This window comes from Notolabrus celidotus, chromosome 20, assembly GCF_009762535.1.
Source record: "Notolabrus celidotus isolate fNotCel1 chromosome 20, fNotCel1.pri, whole genome shotgun sequence".
Classification (NCBI taxonomy): Eukaryota; Metazoa; Chordata; class Actinopteri; order Labriformes; family Labridae; genus Notolabrus; species Notolabrus celidotus.
In genome coordinates, this window is record NC_048291.1 from 3714118 (window position 1) to 3738959 (window position 24842).

The 24842-nt window shown below is 38.5% G+C and overlaps 1 protein-coding gene across 1 annotated transcript; it reads left to right on the top strand.

Moving 5' to 3' along the window:
* Positions 1 to 187: 187 nt before the first annotated feature.
* On the top strand, positions 188 to 22675 carry hlfa (HLF transcription factor, PAR bZIP family member a). The gene is made up of 4 exons (XM_034712313.1): positions 188 to 656; positions 2256 to 2618; positions 18700 to 18902; positions 19284 to 22675. Exons 1-4 carry the CDS (start codon positions 542 to 544, stop codon positions 19497 to 19499), a joined length of 897 nt encoding a protein of 298 aa, XP_034568204.1. The 5' UTR covers positions 188 to 541; the 3' UTR covers positions 19500 to 22675.
* The last annotated feature ends 2167 nt before the right edge of the window (positions 22676 to 24842 follow it).

A 24842-nucleotide genomic window follows, 5' to 3' on the forward strand; every position in this document is an offset into this window, starting at 1 on the left:
ATTTATTTATTTATTTACCAAATAATGTGACAGTTCGCCTAAAAATCCAGCAGTCCCTGAAGGCAGCATATTCCAAACTGCCGCTCAGAGCTACGAAGTTGTGTTTTCCAACGCTCCTTGAACGCCCCTCGAGAAGTGTCCCCGCCCTCTCTGGGCTCTGACGTCACCGACGTCCGTCTCCGCACATGGATGTTGAAGTGTAGAGAGGCTCCGTCAGAGCTCTCCTCTCTCTCCCCCCGCCCTCCTTCCTCCGCCTCCTCCCTCCTCTTCCTCCGGCAGCTCTTCGCACAGACAGCCCCGACGACAGACAGCCAGCCAGCCGCTCACCGTCCTGCTGCTGCTGCGCGCGGACTCCCCCCGTCGTCTTCTCCCATCGAGCCCCGGCGTCGTTTCATTTGTTTTTGTGAGACACCCAGTCTGCGAGGATCTCCACGGGCCGCTCAGAGTCCTTCTTCTAGAGGGGGGGATTTTTTTTATTTTTTTTTTAAAGTCTCGTGTGTGTGCGAGTGTTTTGTTTCTCCAGTTTGCCCTTTCGAGACTTATGGAGAAAATGGCCAGACCTCTTCCTTTAAATCCAACTTTCCTGCCGCCGACCCATGGCGTGCTGAAATCCCTGCTGGAGAACCCTCTGAAGCTGCCTTTCCACCATGAAGAAGGTAAATACTCCAACTTCATTTAAACACTGTCTCTGCTTTTGCTCCTGTCTCTGATCTGTCCCTGCACTGGCACCTAATATACATCCATAGCTTTGACAGATGACAGGTAAAAAAAATAAATAATAATCCACCTGTAGTGACGCATCTTCACATTTTACGATCTTTTCTCAGTAATCATGTTAATTGAACGTTCTTCAAAGATCATTAAAATACAAAGATGACTGTCTCTGTTAAATATTTGTGAACTGACACATTGAGCTCAAACTAACAGGCTGATTTATCTTATAGGCTACTTATTAACTTCACCAGCAAGCTGCAGAAATGTTAATTATGTTTGCATGTTGTTGTATGCCTTTTATAACCTTTAAACCCTCACAGCTTCACTGAGATTATATTAGCAGCTTGTCGATAGAGGGCGGTTTTCATGCTTTGCAGGTTGTTGTGTATGTTTGCAATTCTCCCTCTGTTTGTATTGGATGTATTGATAAGTCATTACACTGTTAGAATATAACATGGAACTAGTTTGTGTTTTTAAATCAGAGTTAAATTCAATTTAATTAAAAAAAAAAAAAAAATCTTTCAAATTGTTTTGTTTTTCTATGTTTGCAGTGATCCATCTGTTTGTATTGGATGTATTGATACACTGTCAGCACATAAAATGGAACTAGTTTGCGTTTTTAAAATCACAGTTAAATTCAATTTAATTAAAAAAAAAAAAATTCTTTCAAATTTTTAGTTTTTCCATGTTTGCAGTGCTCCCTCTGTTTGTATTGGATGTAGTGATAAGTCATTACACTGTTAGAACATAAAATTGAACTAGTTTGTGTTTTTAATTCACAGTTAAATTCAATTTAATTAAAAAAAAAGACAATTTTTTTTCACATATCTTGTTTTTAAATGCTCAAAACAGTTATTTACATTTACCTGTGTCAACTTTAAGACATTTAGCTGTTATTATTTTCAAAATTCACCCAGAAAAACACATTTAAATTTTTTTTTATAGTCATTATAATGCTTTTATTGTAAGTTATCAAACAAAAACAACATGTCAAAACTTCTTTTAAGGTCTTAATTAACATGCATGTACAATAATGTCATTTTCATTATTTAAAATCCGCCTCAATTCAATTCAAACAGCTTTATTATTCCTCTCAAGGTGATTGGTTTGGTGCATCTTGAGCATTTCAGACATTAATCAAACACAACAATGTAGAAGCATTGATTGATTAAGTATAAGAGCCAAAATGTGACAAGAAGAAAAGTGAAATATAAAGAGGTTTTAAGTAGATTGATAAATAAGCAGTGAAAGGATCGGTGTGATAAAGGGATTAAGGATCTTAAGGTCTTTGTGGAAGGATAAAAGGTCCGTAAAGAATTGGAAAACAGGGAGTGCCTTGAAGTCATTTCAAAGTCCCTTTCTCAAAAAGGACCAAAACAAACTTCTGAAAAGGCCTCCATCTGTAGATATGTCCTTCTTTCTTGAATAAATGTTTGAACTGACCCTTTAAGACGAAACCCCAGGAAGCCTTTCTATTTATACCGCTGCAATGACCCGTGATTTTCCTCTACAATGAAATGACTGTGTGCAATCATTTTCAGGATTTGGGAAAGACAAGGAGAAAGAGAAGAAGCTCGACGATGAGGCGTCCCCAGCCAACCACCCACAGTCCGCCTTCCTCGGGCCGACCCTGTGGGACAAGACCCTGTCCTACAACGGAGACAGTTTCCAGCTGGAGTACATGGACCTGGAGGAGTTCCTGTCGGAGAACGGCATCCCAGCCAACACAGCCTCTCAGAGCGAAGCGACCCCGCAGCAGGCACCTCCGTCGGCGCAGCAGGCCTCCCCGCCCGCCCCGCCCACCCCCACCACGCCCACCGTGGTGGACCTGAGCAGTCGCGCCACCACCTCGGTTCACACGGGCATGCCGCCTCAGCCCTGCCTTCACAGCCCCGCCGCAGCAGGTAGGAATCACATGCGGGCGCAGCCTGATGTGCACACCTGCACACGTGGGTTCACACTGTTGTTCACACCTCATCGGGGACATGGGAGGCTCAAGAGGCCTGTTTACTCACCTGTCACACACACACAAACACACCCCCACACACACACACACACCCTCATTGTCCAACTGTCAGATTTAATAGAGCACAGGCTGTGTCTTCGTGTTCCTCGTTCAACCCCTGCTGCTTCAGCTTCCCCTCGTTAGAGGTTTTCAGCACAGGTTGGATTCAGTCTGACGTACGTAGATCTGGTTTACAGCACCCTGGACTGGACTTTAGACTCCCAGGGTACAGCGTGAACAGGCCACAGAGAAGCAGCACAGTCTACTTCACAAAGCTCTGATCTGAGCCGTGACTCATGTTTACTGTGGGGTGCTTTTTTTTTATGTCTTTGTGTTGTGGATTACAAGTCTTACTTTTCCACTGTTAGAGCCTAATTTGTTGGTTTCTTTTTCAGTCCGCAGAGTTCCCTGCAGGGGTTTGGGATGATTAGTGATTCAAGAGAAGTGTGATTCATAAATCAGTGCTTCCTGCTTGAACTTAAATTACTCTTTGTCCTGCGGTGTTGACTCTTAAGATATTATTAAGTAGTGTTCCTTCTGATTGAAGTGGAAAAACGAGGAAGCTGGGAATCTAACAGCTTGTTCTAAACATCATATTTCACACTTATATTGCACCTCTGTTGCTTAAACAGAGCTTTACATCTTGTGAAATCATCCTCTAATAACACACTGACATTAAGTAGGCAGTTGGTATTCACACCGGAGTGTTAAACTGTGTTACCGAGTCCTCTCAGCTGCTGCCAGACGCTATTTATTTGGGTTTTCAATTCACCAGACACCAGAGCGATTTGAAACATTTTAAAAAGGGCCGACCTTCACTGTAAACACAAACGGGGCCAACTCTCAGCAGGCTAAAACAACGACCACACTGCCGCCAAACTGATCAAGTGTGTGTGTGTGTGTGTGAGGAGACGTGGATGTGTGTTTTACCTGTCGAGCTGCAGAGGTGCGGCTGAACTGGCAGGTTCCTCACAGAGCGTGTCAGTAGACCAGTTCATCAGATATTACAGGATACAGAATATGTTGACTGCAAGGCAAACCTTCTCATTTTTATTTGGAAAGGATATTTGTTTGTCACAAAACAGACGCCCATACGTGCCACATCTAGGTGCAATGATCGTCGACCTCCACAGCTGGTGAACCGCCACCACACTTCCTGATGTTGTGTCTTTATTTTGAAGGGCAGGAAGGAAGAATCCTTGAAGAGGTATTGCAAACAAAGCCACGGCAGTGCGGTTAAAACATCACACGAAATCAGGTCTCTGTTTATAATAGAGACGGGGCGACATTAGTGATTAGTCACCGGCTGACAGCCCACGCCAGAAAAGCAAACAATACGAGGCGGTTTATTCAGGGAGCACTTTCAAGATGAGGAAGATGTTGATAGAGATGTTAAGAAAATAATAGTTACCCTAGAAAATGAAGATCAAAAAATATACGTATCGACAGAAAAAAAGGAAACCACTTATAAACCCATGATTTGTTATACTTTATGTCTAATAAAATATTAATTTAACGGTCATAAGTAATAAATAATGCAGCAATAAAATTGACTTTACATTATCTGCTGAGTGTTTGTTTTTAAAAGTGATATTTTCGGTGCATTTTTTACGAGAGAGACAGGAAATGTAGAGAGTAGAGAGTAGGGCTGGGCGATAATTTGACAACGAAAATTAAGCCAAATGTAATTGCAATTTTTGGCGACCTCCAAATGACTTAACATTATCTGCTCAATGTTTGTTTTTTAAAGTTTTATTTTCGGTGCATTATTTTGCCTTTATTTGATAGGACAGATGAAGAGAGACAGGAAATGTAGGGAGTAGAGTACAGAGTAGGGCTGGGAGATAATTAGATAATTGGATAATTAAGCCAAATGTAGATGCAAAGTTTGTCGACCTCCACATGACTTAACATTATCTGCTGAATGTTTGTTTTTTAAAGTTTTATTTTCGGTGCATTTTTTTGGTTGTTATTTGATAGGACAGCTGAAGAGAGACAGGAAATGTAGGGAGTAAAATAGGGCTGGGCGATAATTAGATAATTGGATAACAATGCCAAATGTAGATGCAAAGTTTGTCAACCTCCACATGACTTAACATTATTTGCTCAATGTTTGTTTTTTAAAGTTTTATTTTCGGCGCATTTTTTTGCCTTTATTTGATAGGACAGCTGAGAGAGACAGGAAATGTAGGGAGGAAAATAGGGCTGGGCGATAATTAGATAATTGGATAACTATGCCAAATGTAGATGCAATGTTTGTCGACCTCCACATGACTTAACATTATCTGCTGAATGTTTGTTTTTTAAAGTTTTATTTTCGGTGCATTTTTTTGGTTGTTATTTGATAGGACAGCTGAAAAGAGACAGGAAATGTAGGGAGTAGAGAGTAGGGCTGGGCGATAATTTGATAACTCCATAATGATAATTATGCCAAATGTAGATGCTATGTTTGTCGACCTCCACATCACTTAACATTATCTGCTCAATGTTTGTATTTTTAAATTATATTTTCGGCGCATTTTTTTGGCCGTTATTTGATAGGACAGCTGAAGTGAGACAGGAAATATAGGGAGTAAAATAGGGCTGGGCGATAATTGGATAACTATGCCAAATGTAGATGCAATGTTTGTCGACCTCCACATGACTTAACATCATCTGCTCAATGTTTGTATTTTTAATTAAATTTTCGGCGCATTTTTTTGGTTGTTATTTGATAGGACAGCTGAAGAGAGACAGGAAATATAGGGAGTAAAATAGGGCTGGGCGATAATTTGATAACTCCATAACGATAACTATGCCAAATGTAGATGCAATATTTGTCAACCTCCACATCACTTAACATTATCTGCTCAATGTTTGCATTTTTAAATTGTATTATCGGCGCATTTTTTTGGTCGTTACTTTATTGGACAGATGAAAAGAGACAGGAAATAGAGGGAGTAAAATAGGGCTGGGCGATAATTGGATAACTATGCCAAATGTAGATGCAAAGTTTGTCGACCTCCACATGACTTAACATTATCTGCTCAATGTTTTTGTTTTTAAATTATATTTTCAGCGCATTTTTTGGCCGTTATTTTATAGGACAGATGAAAAGAGACAGGAAATAGAGGGAGTAAAATAGGGCTGGGCAATAATTGGATAACTATGCCAAATGTAGATGCTATGTTTGTCAACCTCCACATGACTTAACATTATCTGCTGAATGTTTGTTTTTTAAAGTTTTATTTTCGGTGCATTTTTTTGGTTGATATTTGATAGGACAGCTGAAAAGAGACAGGAAATGTAGGGAGTAGAGAGTAGGGCTGGGCGATAATTTGATAACTCCATAACGATATGTATGCTAGATGTAGATGCAATGTTTGTCAACCTCCACATGATTTTACATCGTCTGCTGAAAGTTTGTTTTTTTAAGTTATATTAGGGCTTATATTAGAGTAGGGCTGGGCGATAATCCGATAACGATAATTATTGTGATATAATTTTTCTTAAAATAGATATATAAATATAAAAATTCTATATATTTAAACCTGTACTTACACCTCACAGCCACTGGAAAGGGAGGGGCGCTGATGAGCCTTAAACGCTACTTGAAACCCAACATTAGACAGAAGAAGAAGAAGACGGTCAATCATGTCGCAGGGTGAGAGGTAGGCGGGGCTTGTGAACATTTGAAGCGGAATGCAAACACAGCGGAAACAAGCGACGGAGACACTGAAGAAAATGTTAAACTTACCAGCTCAAAGCAGAGTGAAACCATGCTTGAGAAGAAAGTCCACTAAACATTATTAGTAAAGATATTTACTATATAATAATAGAATAATTTGATATTTATTGTGAACGTATCGATTTTGACTGATATATAAAATGTTATCGTGATAACATCTTCTTCAGTATCGCCCAGCTCTAATGCAAGGCAGGATAACGTTAAAATAACATTTTACTTAAAATGTCAAATTACAAAGATGACACCGCCATATCTGTAAATACATATTAATATAAAGTGTTTACACTGTAATGCAATCAAATAGTATTATTGAATATAATAGTGTCTTATATAGAGCTGGGCAATATTAAAAAAAGATGTTATCACAATGTTTTTTTCACATCAGTTGATATCGGTAATTATCACTATAAAAATCGAGTCGTTATTTCATTGAAATTTAAAGGCAGATTTTTTGCTCCTGAGTGAAAATCGACCTCGTTTTAAAATCTGATTTATTTACCCACTTCCTGAAAGCGTATTTAATTAAGTGTATTAAGTTACTATTTAACGCCGAGTTAACACAGTGTTAGACTGATGACTCTACTTTGAGCTGCTAGGTTTTAAGTTTTCTTCCTTGTTTCAGTAAACTTATTTAAGCCCCGCCTACCTCTCACCCTGCGACATGATTGGCTGTCGCCTTCTTCGTCTGAGGCAACTAGCGTTTAAGACACATGGGGTTGTAACGACTTAGTGGTTTATTTATAACGAACATTTGCTATATTTATATTGAGAAAAATTGAATCACTATGAATATCGTTTTTGAATTATCGCCCAGCCCTACCCTTAAATACACTCAGTGGCCTACAAATGAGTCTATAACAGGAAACGTGTGCAGGTCAGATTGAGCTGAGTTAATGATTTTTTAGCCTCCTTTCCTGCACTAAGAAACCTTTTGTATGTTTAGAAAAAGCAACCCAGTGTATTAAAATTTTAATTTCTAAAATCATAATTTCATATGTTGGTTATTCATGTCCCTGAACGTAACATGAAACCGTCCCTTTAAAGCTTCCGACTCGCAGGCAAAGCCGTGAGAGTTAGAACAGAGCGGTCAGAGATAAACAGATGCGTCTGTACGGTACACTATATTCCTGCCACAGTGCACGTGTGTGTGTGTGTGTGTGTGTGTGTGTGTGTGTGTGTACATGATCAGAGTGTTTGTGTTTTATGTGTGTGTTGTGTTCTGTGTTTGGGTCCGTCTCTGTCTGTGTCTTCACATTTACCTCTCACGTGAACGCGGCTGGGGTTTCCTGCAGTGTGCCGCGCCATGTGACAGACACATGCAGGCACCGTGTGCAGAGCCGGAGCTGCAAACAGGAGCTTGTCACGGCATGTAGCTCCCCCCCTACTCCCGTCCTCCTCCCCTCCCTCCCTCACTCACTCTCCCCCCGCCCCCCCTCGCAACCGCTCTCCTCTCCTCCGTCCGGTCTTCCTCTCTCCCTCCCCGGCCGAGCCTGGCTCCGACGCAGCCCCGGACTCGGAGCCAAGGCACAGGCTGTACCCTGCCGAGATCACATGGACTCTGGTGTGCTTTTGTCACGTGCGGGCAATGTTGTTCCAGCTTGGCGAGTCTCGTCTAACCAGGCGCTCCACCGGCAACACAACAACAACAACCCAAAGCGTCCACAATACCCTGTACGACCACTGCAGCCCAGGCTCCCTGATAACGGCGTTACCACAACATGGCAGGAACCAATGAGAGAAAGTTTCACTGTTTTCACCGCCTGCACACGCTCAGGGTCTGGCTTCATGCAGGAGAAGGACCCCTGTATGCTGTTGGCAGGGTCCAAAAAGGAAGTCAGATGTAGGAGGGGTCAAAGGGCGTGTTGTTGTGGTGCATTCCAGTGTGTTAGTTGAGGAAAAGAGACTCCACTGGGGAACTTATCGGCACATTCAAGCGGCTAAATCTGAGCTTCATAACGTAGGAATGATTCCCAGTCTGCATCAGAGGCAGGAGTCCTCACAAACCTGCTCTCACACACACACACACTGGGTCCTCACACTGTCGTAGTAGCCTCTGGCCCCGTTTCATGCAAACCGAGTAACTGTCCTCTCAGATGTCTCGTCATGTGGACGCCTGAGGACAGGATCAGCATGTCCTGCGTGATCCGGAGGAACAAAGTCCTCCTGACTGCAGTTAATTCTGCAGGGTTTGGTTGATAAATCAATTTGAGGGTAGTTGAGTAACTTGTGGATGAAAAAAAAAAAAAATTAATAAAACCAGTTTTGTATCTGCAAAATCAAAAAAAAAAATGTCATTAGAGGGGCACAACAGCAAAATACTGCAAGTCTCAGAACTCTTAATAGATTTTGTCCTCAAGGGCTCCCAAAGGTGATCCTGCTCATGATGTTGTTTCATGGAGGTTTTGATTCAGTAGATTTATAATCGTACATTCGAACAACACGTTCTCAGAGGTTATGTAACCGAAGCAGTTCAAATTGGGTCTTAAAATCTGGAAAACACAGAAGTCTAATAAACCCTCAAAAACAAACTCTCTGATAAAGTCTTAATCCTGCAGAAGTGATTGGTTATTATAAGTCATACACAAGAGGCAACCTCCGGCTGGTTAAAACCTGCAGTTCCTTGAGTGTCCACTTGAGGCTGGCTCCAGAAGTACAGGAAACCACATACACACCAATTCAAAATAGCTGATCTTTACAGCAGAAATAAACACGTTTACAGCCTGGGATGAAGAATGAGTGTAGTCTGGATAGCTCATGTCACAATCACAAATACAGACTAAAATTTTTTCGCGGCCCTGCAATTTTTTACAATCACCGCAAATTTGACCAATTACCTCAATCTCAGCCCCTGCACGTCACCGGTTTTGTCATCAATTTGACTTCCTTGGAACATAAACGTAAGTTCTCACTTCATCGGCACTTTTCAACAACAAAACACGCACAGAGAACGGGTGAAAAGAGAGGACAGCAGGCAGGACAAGTGACCATGACAACGTTTTTATTTATAGATTGAGGGGCTCAGTGTTAGCTTGGTCTCTACCTGCAGCAGGTGTGCTTTATGAACCAGCTCTCCTCACCTCCATGCATCTGTCTCATCTTCATTGAGGATTTTTACCCCCGGTGTGCGTTAGTGACTATTACTATTTGATGTTTGACGTTGTTGCCGTGGTTACCGTAAAAAGCTCTGCATCTACAGCTTGATTTAATCCAGTTTGGTGATACATCAGACACATTCAATAAGTTTTGATCAACTCCTAGTCATCAAAGATGCAGATTAATTTCAGAGTGTGAACTGACTGACTGTACAGTGCCTCTGTCGCTGCGAGGTGCATTCAGGGACCGTCGTAAATGTGCAATACAGTCCTTTCATGGTATTTTTCTGTGAATCAAGAGAATCAAAATACAGTCACAGTGGTCACATCAAGAATGTTTTCTAAAAACAACTGTAATTTAGCGTATTTACTTGCCCCTGAGATGTTATTGGGGGGAAAAAAGCAAAAAAAAATAATGGCAACTTTCACCGCAATTTTTTCAAAAAGCTGTCGCAAATTCAGGCTTTTTTGTGGCCGCAACAATCACAAAAGAATCCCATGAAATCCTGGAGGGACTGTAATTTAAACAAGTTAAAGCATGAAATTAAAATTAAGAATATACATAGTTAAAATAAATACATTTTAGAAGGATATAAGAGTTGAAAATAAAATTAAGGCTAAAAATATCAATAAAAATGGTCAAATGAAAATAAATAAACAAATAAATTATTACAAATAAACAGTTAAAATTAATAAAATAATGAAACAACATTAAAAGTAATATTATATTGAAAAGTAAGAAATAAAATTGTTAAACTCTACTTAAAAGCCAAACTGAATAAATACATTTTAGGTTGTTTTATTTCATTTTTGAAGCTACTCAGATAAAATTCTGTGAGTCCTTCAGCGCTCAGCCTTCAGGAGGAAGAAGTGCTTGTTGTTTTCTGTCCTGTGTCACACCCAGGTCAAAGTTCAGCTGCTCAACCTCATGATGACACTTACGTACAGACTTTGATATGATCACATGGCGTGACAGACACCTGCAGCCCGGTGTGTGAATCAGCCAATAAATCCTCACTCACACATCAAATAAAAAAAAAACAGGTTTCCCAGGTGTTCAATGGAGTCTATTCCTGGATCTCATGGTGGGTCACCTCAGGTCTGACTTCCCTGCTTTGTTAAATTTAGACTCCCAGTTCAGCACAAGTGTTAAATAATTATTTCCTCAAATAAAGTTGTTTATTTGTGGATGTTACAGGTCAATGAACGAGCTCGTACATCTACTTTTAGCTCATGCCCACGCCGCCGTGCTCTTACGGGCGCTAATTCAAAGAACAGAACGACCCATGAAGGTGATTAGGGCAAGGAGAGGAGAGGAGAGGCGAGGCGGGCTATTTGCAGGGCCTGAAGGATTGCCTACGACAGCGTCTAGTTTTAGTCAGTAAGGAGCTTTCTGTCTGCGGAGCTCTCGTTGTGAATGGAGGGGAGCTGGAGTTAAACATGCATGCTTAGCTTCTGCAGGAGTGGATTAGCTGGACAATAACAGTGCGTGGAGTCATGGGATTCAGGAGCCGGTTACAGAAGAAACCCATACGGTTGCTTGTGCACCGGGGATCTCAACACAGGGTTGTTCTTTAGCTTGGAGAGATCAAACGAAGGAATTACCCCAGCGTTTACGTAATCCATGAATGGTTTCAGTCTTTATTTGTTGCAGCTTGTCAAATGTGAGACTGTACGCTTGTCTTTGTCAGTCATGAGCTTGAAGGTTGTTGGATAACGGAAACATTTGGGGTAAAAAAAAAACAAAACAGGGCTTTATTTTTCTAATTATGAGGAATAAAAGTTTGATAGATTATTGTGAACATAATCTCCAGATTAAGCTGGAATAAGTGTTCGTTTGAGCCCTGCTAACTAACTCTACTTTATAATTATACCAGCAGGAACGGCGAAGATTATCTGATTGAATAATTTTGAAGTTAAAAATATATTTTGTTGTGTAAACATGTAAAACATCTGGAAACAAAACAAAACCTTAAAGGGATACTTCAGTTTTTCTGAAGTGGGGTCGTATGAGTTAGAGTACACTAGTGCTCCTGGTAGCCACATTGAGTGCTGGTGAGCTCTTCCCCTTTTAATTAGAAAATTCCCAGAGGACCGGCAGGTAAGCTAGGCTACAATTCTCTGCAGATGGGGCCTCCTATTTTGTGTAATTTCGCTAAAGTTGAGAAAATAGGGTCCAGGAACTCATCACACTGTAAATGCATGAACCAGTATTTTTGTTTTGTTTTGGCACTATTTTCAGACGCACCTCACAGACCGGTGTTCTTCCACTGCATGAGCACGGCTACACGCCGATCAGCTGTTTGGATCAACAAGCACGTAAAGGAGAAGAGCTCACGACCCCACTTCAAAAAAATTTAAAATATCCCTTTAAATTGTAAGACTTCCCTTTTGTCATATGAAGGATGAGTATCCGGTTACATGTCATGTAGTTTGTCCCGCGTCACAGCCTTCAAGAAGCATCAGAGTAAAAATAAACAACGTCATAAAGATTACAAGCAATCTGGATTTACTTATGTTTAATGCCTTCTTCAACCAGGAAGTCCCTACCCTTCAAAATAAAACCTCCTTTTCCTAGAAGGCTTATGAAAAGTAACAACATTAAAACAGAGTATGTCAAAAAAAAACAAACAAAGGACAACAACTGTTAAAGAAAAAGCAACACGTGTGTAAAAGTCAGGGTGACTTCCTGTTTGGTTCTTGAAAGGATTCTAATTTGCATAAGAACCAGAAAACTGTATATAATCCTGGTTATTACATAGCTACAGACTAAAGATGTAAGATAAGATAGATTTAAAACATACTGAATTTTATTTTAACCGTCTTAAGAAATATATTTTAGAAGAATTGTATTCCTTTAGAGTTCTTTTGGGCGGATTTTATGTCTTTTAAAACATGTTTTATTTCTTTATCTTGACTTGTGTTTTTATGAACTACCTGTTTTAGTTTTTTGCCCATGTAAAGCACTTTGTAACTTGGTTTTGAAAAGTGCTCTAAAAAATAGAATTATTATTATTATTATTATTATTATTATTATAACGTTGACACCAAGTATTCATCCAAAGATTATTAATTTATACCGATACAGAAATATAGTCAGTCAGTGTAGAGCTGGGCGATATTTCAAAATTTATTTCAAAATTATTTCATTTAAATTTAAAGTCAGATTTTTCAGTTTTCAGTTTTCTAATAAGCTTCTTGAATCCTTCATTTCTGACGGTGCAAACAGGAAGTAGGTCTTTTGTGTAAGATTTCTTTGAGAAGTTTTAGTCTGTAGATTCTTATTTTTCTGCATAATTTTAATTTATTTACCCACATCCTGAAAGTGTATTCAATGCAGTGTATTAAGTTACTAGTTAACGTTGAGTTGACAGTGTCAGACTGACGACTCTTTCAGCTCTGTTTACCGCTCCAAACGTCTTTAAGCCCCGCCTACCCCTCACCCTGCAACATGATTGGCTGTTCAATGTCGTCGTCTTCTTCTGTGTAATGTTGGGTGGCAACTAGAGTTTAAGGCACATTAGCGCCCCCTCCCTTTCCAGTGGTTGTGGGGTGTAATTACAGGTTTATTTATATCAAATGTTCATGAAACATTTCCCATGTTTACATTGAGAAAAATGATATCACGATAATTATCGTTATTGAATTATCGCCCAGCCCTAGTTACTAGTGAATTTACTTATTAGAATTGATATGAACCATAACACGAGTCTAAAAGTGATCCTGCTTCACTGTCACAGACCTGTTCCTGTCACTCAGCCGGTCCCCTCATGTTGTGGTTTTTGGTTTCTTCATGTCTGTTTTCTTCAATTTGCTCGATGTCAGTTTTTCTCACGTTGTTTTGAAAACCCGAGAGATCAAAAACCTCAGCGAGTTCCTTATCTGACGGAAAATGAAACCTCCGCAGGATGATTTAGAGATCCTGTCGTCGAGTACCCCAGTCACTCCAGTGCCCTACTTTACACAGTGTCGTTTGCAGCACATGTTGCAGTGCATTGTGGGAAATCATTTTGTCTTATCTCTTCAAGTTCTTGCGCAATCTTTGTGGCTCAAGATTTGACAAAGTGGTCCCAACATGTGCAATCTGTGTTGTTTTCCCCTTCATGTCAATAGAAGAAAATCACTGTCAGTGAAGCTGAAAGAAACAACGTATTGTTTTGCACGAGGAGCTTCCTGGATACCACAGAAAGTCCGTGCACTGACTTTGCAGGCTCACCAGCTGCAGAATATATGATGTATAAATCTATGTTTTAACACTTTCAACTGAATCCAGTATCAGACCGGCTTTAGAGGATGCACTATATTTGAGCTTTAGGAAACTTGTAGCTGATGATTTGATGAGGAAGTCAATGTTGGAGAGTTTCACAGTCCATTCTTTCACTGCAGGGAATGATAGTTTGGCATAGGGATGAGTAGAATAGAATAGAATCATAGACTGTAAATAAAAATGGACAGTGTTGCTCCGCCTCTTCTCGTTGTACGGTTCTGAAGCCAAAAAATCCCCCTCCTGGGCGCCGCCATTGTGCAGCCAGAGCCTGTGAAGCCACTGTAATAAGCTCCGCCCTACAGCATGACATCACAAGTCGCTGTGTGTCCTTTGAAGTTTCCCTCTACAGCGGCTGTGAATCAAAAGAAACCAGGAAGTAAAACCCCGTTTTTTAAACTCTAATAACCAACGAAGAAGAAACTTTCCAGGAAAAAGAGGCCTTGAACACAAAACAGTCAAATACTAACTACATATAAGCACAGCATACAGATGTGAGAAACATTCGTATGATGTGTATTTATTTTTTAAAGTATGACTGCTCCCCCATTCAAATGAATGAGGGAGACAGATTTCTTGACCTATACTGCAGCCAGCCACCAGGGGGCAGTCACACCGCTGAAAGCCTCCCCACCAGCCACCGGAACCTCTCCCTTGGTCACAAGACGCTGTGTGTCCTTTGAAGTTTCACTCTACAGCGACTGTGACTCAAAGGAAACCAGGAAGTAAAACCCCGTTTTTTAAACTCTAATAACTAACGAAGAAGAAACTTTCCAGGAAAAAGAGGCCTTGAACACAAAACAGTCAAATACTAACTACATATCACCACAGCATACGGATGTGAGGAACATTTGTACGATGTGTATTTATTTTTTAAAGTATGACTGCTCCCCCATTCAAATGAATGAGGGAGACAGATTTTTTGACCTATACTGCAGCCAGCCACCAGGGGGCAGTCACACTGCTGAAAGCTTCACCACCAGAGCCGTGTCCAGCACGCTTGAATAGAATAGAATAGAATGTACTTTCTTTATCCCTAAGGGAAATTCCGGTGTTTGGCAGATAAAATTATAAAAATCACACAAAAACAAGTTAATCAGGTGTCTGTCAGCTCATCTCCCATTGGTCAGTATTGCCAAGAACCTCACGATACGATACGCGTCACGAAACTTACATCACGATATCACGACACTGTGGCATATTGCGATATTCTACACAGTTAACTAAGAAAAAAATAGAGATGGTGTAAATGAAGATTTCATTTGCAAAAAAACAGACATCTCCGTTTTTATACATTTTCAAAAAATCAAGTCTTTTTGATGAAGTTACTTTTTTAAGGTGTCTGATTAGTAATGTCATTTTGACTTAGTCAAAGCAACCCAACTTCAATTGACTGATAATACCTAAAGCTAGTGATTAAAAAAAAGTTTCTTTTTTGAAAAAAAAAATTGAATTTAAAAAAAGTGAGTTATCTGTTTTAGCAAATCTGAATCAGAATCAGAATCTGCTTTATTGGCCGGGCATGCTTGAACACATAAGGAATTTGACTTTGGTAAACTGTGCTCTCTTTGCACAGAGGCATAAGAATAAGACATACAAATACAAATAAAAATATAATAATAATAACAATAACATCAGCTATAAATACAAAGAACAACAAAAAGGCATGACTAATATGTGCAGGCTAAAATAATATGATAGTAGTGCAGTGGTACTATTATCATTACTCAAAATTAAAAGGACAAATTAAGTCAAAACTATTTGATTGAAAACAACTTTGAAATACTGAAGTCGCATTTTAAGTTCCAAATCGCCGAAAATATGAATTTTCATTTTGACAAAAAAAATCAATATTAAGAGTTGAAATATTGATATTGTACCGGAGGTCAAAGTACCACGATATATTGCTGTATTGATATTTTTTCACACCTCTAGTTATTAGTTGTTGAAAAGCTGAGCACATGTTTGTTATTGCACAACTGAAACATGTGTTTTTCAAACTTCACCACACCCTTTAAAAAAAAAAAGAAGAAGAAGAAGCAAACTGCAACCAGCATGTGTTTGGTTATTTATCTCCAGCATCCATCTGAGGCAGATTTTCCAGCTTCATGAAGTGCTAATGAGCAGTTTCTAAAAGTTCTGCATACTTGTCCTCAGCTGAGTGTTGAACTCTGTTGTCATGAAGAAGAAGTCTGTTGCTTCCTCTGGGTGGGACGCTTTCTGCTGATGCACACGCGCTTCCTGTTTGTTTCAGAGAGCCGAGAGTCTCAAACCTGCAGAGCACGGTCTGAGCGCGCTCACACTCTTGACTGACTGACTGACTGACTGAAGGTCGGCTTCATCGACTGTCGGCTGTCACGTCAGTACACAAATGTAGGTCATGATGTACCGATGGCTGCCAGCACATCAGCGCCTAATGAAAAACAGCTCTCTGTAATATTCCAAGCTGTCGCTCGTTGAGCTGTTTGAGCGCGGCGAGAGAATGCAGGTGTGGTTAGTGCGATGAAACAAATTAATGTAATGAGTCACGAAGGAATCGTTGCATTCAAGCCGATTAATGAACCGAGTCACCCCGCACCGCTTCCCCCCTCCCCTCGGCTGCAAATCAATGAGTGTGTTTCTGCAGGAGTAAAGACACAATGTGGAGGTTTGAGATCAGCTGACAGGTGCTGCTGAGAGCTGCACAGCTTCAGATAAGGCAGGCTAGGAAACCTGTGATTTCACAGCTTGTGTCACAGCACCACCTGCTGGACAAAAGAGGAAGAACTCCATCTGGTGTGTGTTTTTTTTTTTTTTTTTTTTGGAGAAGTAGTTGCCATGGTGCTTTCTGCATCAAGGCTGATTTTTGCAATTTCCCACTTGGCATCCTGTTGGTGCATATTTTGGGGTCTTAACGTTTGTAATTCCTCTAGAATAATGATACTGATGATAATAATAACTTTATTTATACTGCACCTTAAAAAACAAATGTTTACAAAGTGCTTTGACAAACAAAGCGTGGTTCAAATAGCAAAGTAAACCTTTTGACAGACAGGGAGAAGGAATTTCAGCAATGCAAAACAGAATACAACACAAGAGGTTAAAAAGAATATATGTAAATTAAGCAGAATGAGGTGGTGTGAAAAAAACAGAGCAGTAAATAAAATGAAATAAATAAATACAAATAAACAAATAAAAATGGATAAGTAAATAAAAGCATTAAAAGGACAATAAAAAGTTTTTCAAGGACAAATAAATGAAAATAAATAAAAATGGATGAAAAAATACAATTATTAAAAGGACCATAAAACAGGTTTTGCAAGGATAAATAAATTACAATAAATAAATAAAATAAATAAATAAAAATTGATACATAAATAAAAGTATTAAAAGGATAATAAAATAGTTTTCTCAAGGATAAACAAATGAACATAAATAAAGAAAAATAAAGAAAGAAAAATAAAAGCATTAAAAGAACAATAAAATAGTTTTTTTTCAAGGACAAATTAAAAAAATAATACATTTGATAAGTTACTAAAAGCATTAAAAGGACCATACAATAGGTTTTATCATGGATAAATAAATAAATTAAATAAATAAATAAAAATGCAAAAGTTAATAAAAGCATTAACATGACCATAAAATAAGTTTTTGAAGGATAAATAATAAAATAAATAAATACAAATAAATAAGTAAATATAACCATTAAAATGACATTAAAAAAGGTGGGTTTTCAAGGACAAATACATTTAAATAAATACATTTTAAAAAAAAAAAAGCATTAAAAGGACAATAAAATCGTTTTTTCAAGGACAAATAAAAAAAATTAATCAGTAGATAAGGATAAAATAAATAGAAACAAATAAAAATTAATAAATACAAATTGATAAATAAATAAAAGCATTAAAATGACAGGTTGACATGAAATAGGTTTTCAGAATGAGAGGATGACATCGCATCGGGATATTTTGATAAAGTGAAAAGGGTTAAATTAAGAATATTAAAAAAATAATAATATTTAAAATTTTAAACAATAAACAATCAAATACATTTTAAAACAATTAGTTGGATAAAAGCTAAAAATAATAATAAAATAAAAGTAAAAGCTGTTAGAAGGATGATGTCACATAAAAGTCTTTCAAAATGACTTTTAAGAAGAGATTTAAAAGATGTGTTATAAATGAGATTTGTTTTTGTCACAGCCAGACTTTAGATTGTTATTCTGCAGAGAGAGAGAGACCTCTGTGTGAAAGATGAAGATGCTGTAAAGAAGCAGAAACCACCTTTAAATCACAGCAGCTGTTATCACCCTCTGGATGTTACAACCACAAGACCCCATTGACAAAAACGATCATTTTAGCTTGCAGCGAACACGACATGCATGAGGTCGCCGCCTCGGCTTTCTGTGTCACTGTGGCGTTAGAAGGGCGCTGGTTGATGCCTGACCTTAAAAAATCCCCACTTAGTCGCACAATATCACAAAGGGACTTCTGTGATGGTGAGGTTTAAATGTAAGGTTTTGTGAATGGGGTTTGGTGTCCTTGAAGAGAGTTGTTTAACCGCTGTCTCTGCTTTCAAAAGAAGTGTATGGTGTCTCAAAAAGTCTCTCCTGTGTCCTCAAATCCCCCCGCCCCCCTCATGATACAGACCTCTGTGAGACTTGGACTCTAGCACCCCCTGCAGGTTGGATGTTTTGAGTACTCACCTCGTTTCACATCCGTACCAACGTTGCATAATCAATAATAGAAATCCCTCTTTTAACTTTAATGGAGTCTTTTCTTTCATAAGAGTCTGAATCAGAAGGATTTTACTTCCACGTCCTGCTGATTCTCCTCTATCTGCTGAATAATCCACTCTTCACTTCCTCTTTGTGCTCTAACGAGGTTTTACGTCTCTTCTTTTTTTCATGTGACATCAGTCCGAGACAGCCCCAGCCCCATCGATCCAGAGTCCATCCAGGTACCAGTGACCTACGACCCGGACCCCGCAGACCTGGCTCTGTCCAGCGTCCCCGGCCAGGAGATGTTCGACCCCAGGAAACGCAAGTTCTCTGCAGAGGAGCTGAAGCCGCAGCCCATGATCAAGAAAGCTCGCAAGGTGTTCATCCCAGAAGACATGAAGGTAAAGCCCTGCTCTCTTTCTTTCTCTCTTTCTTTCTCTCCGTCAGGCTTCAGGGGGGGTGGTACCAGATTAGATCTGCTGTTTTAGTCCAAATGTTTGGGGTCGGATGGAAGAAAAAAGGAGGAACAGATTGATGGAAAAAAAAAAAAAAGATGAAGAGATACACTAGAAAGAAAACATTTTTCAATCAAAAAGATTGACAGATTGTTATCAAGGCTTTTAAAGTTAGACATGCACTAACAGAGCTTCATGGTCTGACCTTTGACCCCGCCATCAGCTCCCTGTAAGCCTGCCCAGTGAGACCTTCTTTGAAAATCAATAAGAGGATAAAGACAAAGTTTGTGTTAATCTGTCCCTTCTCCTCCTCCTCCTCCTCCTCAGGACGACAGGTACTGGGCCCGACGCAGAAAGAACAACGTGGCAGCCAAGAGGTCACGGGACGCCCGGCGGCTGAAGGAAAACCAGATCGCCATCCGCGCCAGCTTCCTGGAGAAGGAGAACTCCGCTCTCCGCATGGAGGTAGCGGACATCAGGAAGGAGCTGGGCCGCTGCAAGAACATTATGGCGAAATACGAGGCCCGACATGGGCCCCTGTGAGCCCTCCCCCCCCTGATCCCCCTCCCTCCCTGTACACCCACCCACACCCACTTTACCCCCTGACCCGCCAACCCCTGAGTTTTAAGGACAATGTGTCTCTTTTTGTGGCACTGCCCCCGTCCTCCTCCTCCTCCTCCACCCCCCCACTCCTCCTACAAGCCTCCCCCCCCTGCGACCTCCACACATCTGTATGATTCTGGTATTATAACTGTCATTTTGACTTCTATCATAAGCTTCAATTCATCTGTTCCTTCTTTGATTTCTGTACACATTGTTAGACTAAATATAAATATATATATATATATACATAGATAAATATATGTATTTACACATGCATACTTCCCACTTTTATGTACTGTGAGGAGTTATGAGCCAACCCACCAGCTGAGTCTCCCCCCTGCCCCCCTGCCGCTACCTTCCACTTTTGAGAAACGATGCCATGCTGTTTGTTGTTCACTTTCATACCAATTTTATACATGAGATCAGGACTGAAAACTGTTGTCCCCCCTTTTCCTTTCTTCCTCATCTTCTTCTTCTTCTTCTGTGTTTTATTGTGTGACGTGTCCGAGAGCCTGATTATAACCTCCTTAAACTTCGTTGTTCTTTTGAGACCTCGTTAAAAGGCCCTTTTTCTTGCGCCATCGTCTTTTTTGAACCTTTTTCTTTGATGTTCTGGTTTTGTTTGGTTGTTTAATCTTCCTCGTGCTTTGAAGGAAGTGTTCGGACCAAAAGTAAATCTTACTCATTTTCACCTCCGCTCCAAACATCTGTCCATCTCCCTATGAGTGGCAGTTTCACTGTTAAAAGCCAGTTTATACCTGACCTACTACAGCCCTTTAAACTCCCAATATTTCAATTTTAATTTGCAGTAAAGTGGTCAAATTAAAGCCGAATTAACAACACAGTGTTGCTGAATCTACAGAGTACAAATTCCTGCTTTGTCAGATTTCTCAGCTGCACTTAAAGCAACAACTTTTAAAATACGTGTTTTTTTGAATGGAGTTTGGTTGGAGCATTTCTGGAATACCTTAACAATGTTTTCACAACACTTGGACCTAAATTATTTACTCAAAAGAAAGCAAATCTAAGTCATTTTCACCTCTGCTCCAAACATCTGTCCATCTCCCTATGAGTGGCAGTTTCACTGTTAAAAGCCAGTTTATACCTGACCTACTACAGCCCTTTAAACTCCCAATATTTCAATTTTAATTTGCAGTAAAGTGGTCAAATTAAAGCCGAATTAACAACACAGTGTTGCTGAATCTACAGAGTACAAATTCCTGCTTTGTCAGATTTGTCAGCTGCACTTAAAGCAACAACTTTTAAAATACGTGTTTTTTTGAATGGAGTTTGGTTGGAGCATTTCTGGATTACCTTAACAATGTTTTCACGAGACTTGGACCTATATTATTTACCTCAAAAGTAAGCACATCTTACTCCTTTTCACCTCCACTCTGAACATCTGTACATCTCCCTATGAGTGGCAGTTTCACTGTTAAAAGCCAGTTTGAACCTGAGCTACTACAACCCTTTAAACTCCAATATTTCAATTTTTATTTGCAGTACAGTGGTCAAATTAAAGCCGAATTAACAACACAGTGTTGCTGATTCTACAGAGTACTAATTCCTGGTTTGTCAGATTTGTCAGCTGCACTTAAAGCAACAACTTTTAAAATACGTGTTTTTTTTAATGGAGTTTGGTTGTAGCATTTCTGGAATACCTTAACAATGTTTTCACAACACTTGGACCTAAATTATTTACCTCAAAAGTAAGCAAATCTTACTCATTTTCACCTCTGCTCCAAACATCTGTCCATCTCCCTATGAGTGGCAGCTTCACTGTTAAAAGCCAGTTGAACCTGACCTACTACAGCCCTTTAAACTCCAATATTTCAGATTTTATTTGCAATAAACTAGTTTAATTGAAGCCGAAATAACAACACGGTGGTGCTGAATCTACAGAGTACAAATACCTGCTTTGTCAGATTTGTCAGCTGCACTTCAAGCAAACAACTTTTAAAATACGTGTTTTTTTGAATGGAGTTTGGTTGGAGCATTTCTGACGTACACTCAGGACGTCTGGAAAAAGACTTGGACCTACATTATTCACCTCCTAACATCAAACTGAAGGTGAATTTAATCTGCCACACAACCAACCTGCTTTATTTCTGGTCCGAACCGCTCTCTCTAGCTTCTTCACTCGTTTTGAACCCCCTGGTTTTTTTTCCTCCCCCCCCCTCCCTCTGTGCACTCGTGGTTCAGATTTGCAGGTTTTCGGTTTTCCTTCATCACCCGGACACTGAGCAATAATCAACCCTGTCCAGAACTTAACGTACACGACGACCTTACATGTTCGTCACACCGCCACCCCTCTCTTCCTGATCTCCGCCTCCGCCTCCTCCTCTCTCATTTTATCTCACCTTTCATTGACTAAGCTAACCCTTAGTTAACCTCTGCACTAATGCGTGTGTCACAATCTGATCCGCTGATCCTCACTCAAAATTTCCTCATATTTATCTACCTTTTATTTCTCAGATGGAAGATTGTTGTTTTATATATATATATATATACATATATATATATATATGTATTCTGTTGATATAATTGTTAGTATTAATACTACTCTTGACATTGTTGTTTAGCCCTTCTCCTTGTTTGCAGACTTAAGCATGATTTTCTTTCACACAATGCAAAAAGCTTCAGAATCTTTTTCTTCTTTAATTTTTTTTTTTTTTGCAAAAAGTTGTTGATAATTCTTTCTGGCTTCTGTTTCAACTTCAGCATGATTAATACGAGTGTTTTATTTTAGAAAATTGATACAGATGTCTGTCGTCTCTCATCGTAGCTCTCTCTATGTTCTCCCTCTCTCTCTTTTATTTTTGTTGTTTTTTTTTTAAAGATGGCTGTATGAATGTAAAAGATGTTGACAAAAAAAAACAAAAAACAAGAGTTGGATGGTGTTGTCCAATACTGTGGTTAACCCAATCAATTTGTTTACTGCAGACCAAAACGATTCACACAAGAGATGATATATTGGTTACAAGAGATATGTTTATATAAACCGACTATAAGTTGTTGTTTTTGTACAGTATTTTTCCTATACATTACTGAACTATGTATTTTAAAGGCACAACAGATCCAGAATATTATTAAAGAATACAAGTATATAACTCAAAGACAAATGCATAAAATGGTATTTTGATATTCTATATATTAGCTAGAGAAAATGTGGTAGTTTTTAAGAGATTTGTGGCGATTCAGCAGCACCCAAACCTCCTGGGCATTACTATTATTATTATTATCATCACCAATATTATAACTCATGTCATCAAAATCTCATTTAACTCCAAGGAAGCAGACACTGGATATGCAGGAATCCAGAAAAGAGAATGTATTATTATTAGTATGCCCCCCTTTTCTTCTTTTTTAAAAATCGCCCTTCATTCTTTCTCTCAGCGACTAAAATTCGTACATTTTTTTGCGTTTTTTTTTCGTAACCGTGCAGCTCGTGAGTCTTGTTTCTTTCTGGGATGAAGTTACGATGAAGGAAGGGAAATCTATAGCTGGTTGCTCTCGCTGCTGCTCTGTGTGTGATTCGGTTCCTTTAATGCAGTTATAGCGTCTCCCTGAGCCTGAGTGATGGACGCTGGGAAGCTTTAGTTTATGTTTGTTGTTGTTGTTTTTTTTTATTATTATTAAAGCTTACAGTGACGCCCCCCCCCCACCTCCATCCACCTCCACCCGCCCTTAACCCCTCCCAAATGTTAGCTGTGTTCTTGTGTGGAGAAGCACACTGTAAAGCTTTCTGTCAGAGAGTCTGAGACTAGGATGTGACCTCTTCCTGTTTCTGAAGGCTGATATTGACTTCTCTGGTAACAGTATGGAGGTCAAAAGCTGCCAGTGTTCAAATGAAAATGTATTTTAAAATTATTCAACTTTTTAAATTTAAATTTAAACCCCTGTTTTTGACGGATACACCATGAAGAGTTTTGCTGTTTTTTTACTTTCAACATTTTTCTTTAAATTCAGATTAAAATTCCTAAATGACTCATTTTAAAGAAACAGTAACTTATTTCTCTCTTCAACAGACTCTTGTCTTAGTAGCATTAATTCCAGGATCTACTTCTTGGCAAAAAAAAAAACATTATGCGTATTTCAAAATTTCACGAAATACCTTTTTTTTTTATATATTATATTTTATTATTTTATTATTTTATTAATTTTCTCTTGTTTGCCTCCAGGAGGATCGTATTCAGTGTTGTGATTTTCTTGGTTTACAGAGGTAAAATAAAGATAAATCAATTAAAAGCTGAATTAATTTGTATTAATCAGAATTCAACTTTTTTTGAAATTGCCAGAAGAAGCACAGAAGAAAAATGTTTTCTCTCTTTTCTTTTGCTGCAAGAATAAATTGAATTAATATTTGACAGTTTGTGACAAACATGACACAAACCAGAAATATATATGCAGACAAGAGAAGAAGAGAGAAAGAAAAAAAAATTTTGTTCGTCTGCCAATGACGGATTCGCATAACATGTTAAAAAAATAGATTTTATTTTTAACTTTTTTTTAAGGCATATTTTTTTAAACAGTTATTCCACAATGTCAGGAAGTAAATTGTAAGTTTTGTTTTAAATTTTTGTTCGTCTGCCATTTTTAAAGTGGCATATTAATATTAAAATTCAATGACGGATTGGCAAAAAATGTTAAAAAAAATATTAATTTTATTTTCAAGATTTTTTCTTATTAGGCACTTTTTTTTAACAGTTATTCCACAATGTTAGAAAGTAAATTGTAAGTTTTTCTTTTAATTTTTGTTGACTTGCCAAGTTTAAAGTGGCATATTAATATTAAAATTCAACGACGGATTGGCAAAAAATGTTTAAAAAAATATTAATTTTATTTTCAACATTTTTTCTTTTTAGGCACTTTTTTAAACAGTTATTCCACAATGTCAGAAAATAAATTGTAAGTTTTTCTTTTAATTTTTGTTCGTTTGCCATTTTTAAAGTGGCATATTAATATTAAAATTCAACGACGGATTGGCAAAATTTTTTTTAAAAAATATTAATTTTATTTTCAACATTTTTTTCTTTTAAGCACATTTTTTTAACATTTATTACACAATATCACATCATAAATTGTAAGTTTTTCTCTATTTTTTGTTCGTCTGCCAAGTTTAAAGTGGCATATTAATATTAAAATTCAACGGTGGATTGGCAAAAAATGTTTAAAAAAATATTAATTTATTTTCAACATTTTTTTCTTTTAAGCACATTTATTTTAACATTTATTACACAATATCACATCATAAATTGTGAGTTTTTCTCTATTTTTTGTTCG